The 3,621-nt window shown below is 39.7% G+C and overlaps 1 protein-coding gene across 8 annotated transcripts in view; it reads right to left on the bottom strand.

Moving 5' to 3' along the window:
• Window positions 1-3,621, bottom strand: part of CHD2 (chromodomain helicase DNA binding protein 2) — a 160,391-nt gene that overhangs the window by 19,436 nt on the left and 137,334 nt on the right. For all 8 annotated transcript variants that reach the window (XM_017518069.2, XM_017518042.2, XM_017518086.2 and 5 more), the window contains one exon: window positions 1,113-1,291. In XM_017518069.2, the coding sequence (XP_017373558.1) occupies window positions 1,113-1,291 (179 nt within the window). The remainder of the gene's footprint in view (window positions 1-1,112; window positions 1,292-3,621) is intronic.

The following is a 3,621-nucleotide window of genomic DNA, read 5'->3' as shown; positions in this document are numbered from 1 at the left end:
AAAGAAAGAAATAAAAAAGGTTTTCCAGTCATGTTTTCTTAAAATATCCAAAGTGGGTGTGGATATATATCCAGCAATCCCACTATGGGCAACTACCCCAGGGAAAAGAAATCATTCTATGAAAAAGACACTTAATAAACTCACATGTTTATAGCAGCACAATTCACAAATGCAAAAATAAGGAACCAGCTTAAATACCCATGAACAAACAAGTGGATAAAGAAAGTGTGGTATGTACATACCATGGAATACTACTCAGCCATAAAAGGGAGTAAAATAAAATAATCGCATTTGCAGCAATCTGGATGGAGCTGGAGACCATTATTCAAAGTGAAATAACTCAGGAACAGAAAAGCACACACAGGATGCAAAGGCATTAAGAATGATGTAATGGACTCTGGCGGAGGGGCTGTGGGATAACAGACTCCACATTGGATGCAGTGTGTACCGCTCGAGTGATAGGTGCATCACAATCTCAGAAATCACCACTAAAGAGCTTACCCATGGAGCCAAACACCACCTGTTCCCTTAAAACTATTCAAATTAAAAAAAATATATTTTAAGCGAATATGTAAAGGAACATTTATAAACCATGATGCCTTACAAACTGAAGTTCTAGACTGACTGCTTTAATCCAAATTACTACTTTATTAAGGAAGGAAATGAGAACAGAAAACTCACAGTTCTTGTGGTTCCTTTGTTTCACCACATGTTGGTACAGAGCCAACCCATCACTTGTATTAGATACAGTAATATCTGAGTATCTGGATATTAACCTGACATGGGTAAACAAGTTAAGACCAGATGATTTCTCTCCATTACAGGCTTAAAGAAAATTTATTTCTGAGAATAGGCCAGCAAATCCACTAACACTGTCTTTCTCTCATAAAATAAATTAATGACATCATCCTATCCCTTCAAAAGGCTGGTCTCAGAGGAATGGCCTATATCATGGAAAGGAAGTTTAAAAATCTGCAGGTATATTGCCAATAAATGAGTTTTGCTGGGAAAAGTGTTTCTTAGATAGCTATGCTACCTTTTTTTAAACGAAAACAGAATCCGCTCCCATATTTAGTCAAATCAAACTGGGCAGACAAGGCCTAAGTGGTTACCTCCTCCAGAGTTTAATGTGCTCCTGATCTGAGTAGGCTTTAAGGCACTCGGCTATTCGGTCTCCGATTTTCAGTAGGCAGTTCCGGGTGTGTTCCAGCTGTTCTTGCACGTTGAGCCCCTTGTCAGGTTTGTCCAGCTGTTTCAGTGCCTTTTTCACAGGCCTCATCCTCTCCTTACACTGCAACAGGACAAGAGAGTAAAGATATAAACAATCGGCTGAAAATAAGTCTCATCCTTTGCTTACTGTGCCCTCAATGAAAACACGGCCCACCCCATGCCATCCAATTGCTAAAGGAAGGGTGGGTAAAGCTAGTGCGGTGGAACAAGTGTTAAGTATTGAAGTCAGAAAACCCTGAGGGTGCAGTGCCAGCCCCATCGCTCAAAGTTCTGTGATACCTCTTCATCCCTTACTCAACCTCTCTGAATACTACTTCCTCAGCTGCAAGAGGAGCATGATATGCCTACATGCCTATTTTTAAGATCCAGTAAGAAGCAGTATCATAGACCTAACCTGAAATTCTCCCACCATAAACTATCTAAAAATAAAGGATAAAATATTTACAAATCCTTTAGGCTTGAAAGAAAGAGAAAGGCTTCTAGATAAAGATGGTAAACAGACAAGAATCTTTTTTCTCTGCCTCCCCAATCCCACTAAAACAATGGTAAAGGGGCTGTTGTTAAAATGACCAGCCCACAAAGACAGAGAAAACAAGAGTGAGGACAACAGAACAAAATATTGGCAGCATGGAAAATGACAAGACAGACCTGAGAAAATGAAATCCAAAGCCAGGAGTGAAGAGAGCCAAGAACTAACCTAACTAACATGGCAAAATTCCCCCCAAAGGCCAGGTGTCTTCAGAAGTAGGGACGAGGGCTAAAATGAGGAGCAATTTTAAAACTGCTTAAGAAGTAACAGATACCCAGCCGGGCGCGGTGGCTCAAGCCTGTAATCCCAGCACTTTGGGAGACTGAGGCGGGTGGATCACGAGGTCAAGAGATCGAGACCATCCTGGTCAACATGGTGAAACCCTGTCTCTACTAAAAATACAAAAAAATTAGCTGGGCATGGTGGCACGTGCCTGTAATCTCAGCTACTCAGGAGGCTGAGGCAGGAGAATTGCCTGAGCCCAGGAGGCGGAGGTTGCGGTGGGCCGAGATCGCGCCATTGCACTCCAGCCTGGGTAACAAGAGCAAAACTCCGTCTCAAAAAAATAAATAAATAAATAAATAAAATAAAATAAAATAAAGTAAAATAAAATTAAAATTAAAAAAAAAAAAAAAAAAGAAGTAACAGTGAGCTAAGATCATGAAACAGTACTCCAGCCTATACAACAGAGTGAGACACTATCTCAAAAAAAAAAAAAAAAAAAAAAAAAAAAAAAAAAAAAAAAAAAAAAAAATAAAAAAAAATAAAAAAAAAAAAAAAAAAAAAAAGAAGTAACAGATACCCAGATTCATAAGACACACAGATCTCTAATTCCACACAGCAACAAATATACTTATTCTCCAGAAAAGGATAAAAGAACCTCTGAGCTGGAGCAGAGGCACAGATGCGGGGCAAGCCCACCACACTAAAAACAGGATTATGTGAACACATGAGCACATTCACACAGGATAAGCCACCACCCAAGTCTTCTGCCTCTCAGATTCCACAATGAAAGAGCCAGGCCTTCTCCCTCCGGAGAGTAAGAGGACTGGGACATTCTTCACAAAATGTGAACACTCCACAGGAAAAATCAATGACGCTGACTATCCCCTGGAAGTTTCCACTAGATCACCCTGTAGTGACAACTTTCAAAGACATTTAGTCCCCGACTCTTAAATATGAGCTGACAACCGAGGATCAGCAGAGCCATCAAGCAAAGTATGTACCATGAACGATGGAAAACAGAGACGCAGAAAGACATTCGAGAGCATGGAGAGAAGATATCTTGAGAATAAATAATGTGAAACAAAGTTGAAGGAATTTCCCAAAAAGTAGAGTAAAAAGCAGAAATGGAAAACTTTCAAACACAGAATTAGGGACCAATATCCAGAATTCAATATCCACAAATAAGAAATTCCATAAAGGTAAAACTGACAACTTAGAGAAAATTACCACGGTATAATGCAAGAAAATTTCACAGAATGGTGTAGGACATGTTTGTCAGCCACTGAGTATCTGGCACAACGAACTAAGCAAGACACGTGGGTCATGAAATTTTAGAATAATGAAAACTCTACAAACTTCCATCACTTTGTGGTCATTTCCACAGCTATATAACTTACAATCTGTGCCTTTTTCAGTGTTATACCTCAGTTTTCAAAAAGGACACAAATTTAAAAATATACCAAAAACTAAAAGACACCTGTAATGACCATAAAAAATAAAAGATTAGTATTAAAAATGTAAAAAAAGGGCTGGGCGCGGTGGCTCAAGCCTGTAATCCCAGCACTTTGGGAGGCCGAGGCGGGTGGATCACGAGGTCAAGAGATCGAGACCATCCTGGTCAACATGGTGAAATCCCG

This window comes from Cebus imitator, unplaced genomic scaffold, assembly GCF_001604975.1.
Source record: "Cebus imitator isolate Cc_AM_T3 unplaced genomic scaffold, Cebus_imitator-1.0 Scaffold19, whole genome shotgun sequence".
Lineage (NCBI taxonomy): Eukaryota > Metazoa > Chordata > Mammalia > Primates > Cebidae > Cebus > Cebus imitator.
This window is presented reverse-complemented; position numbering and strand designations above follow the sequence as displayed.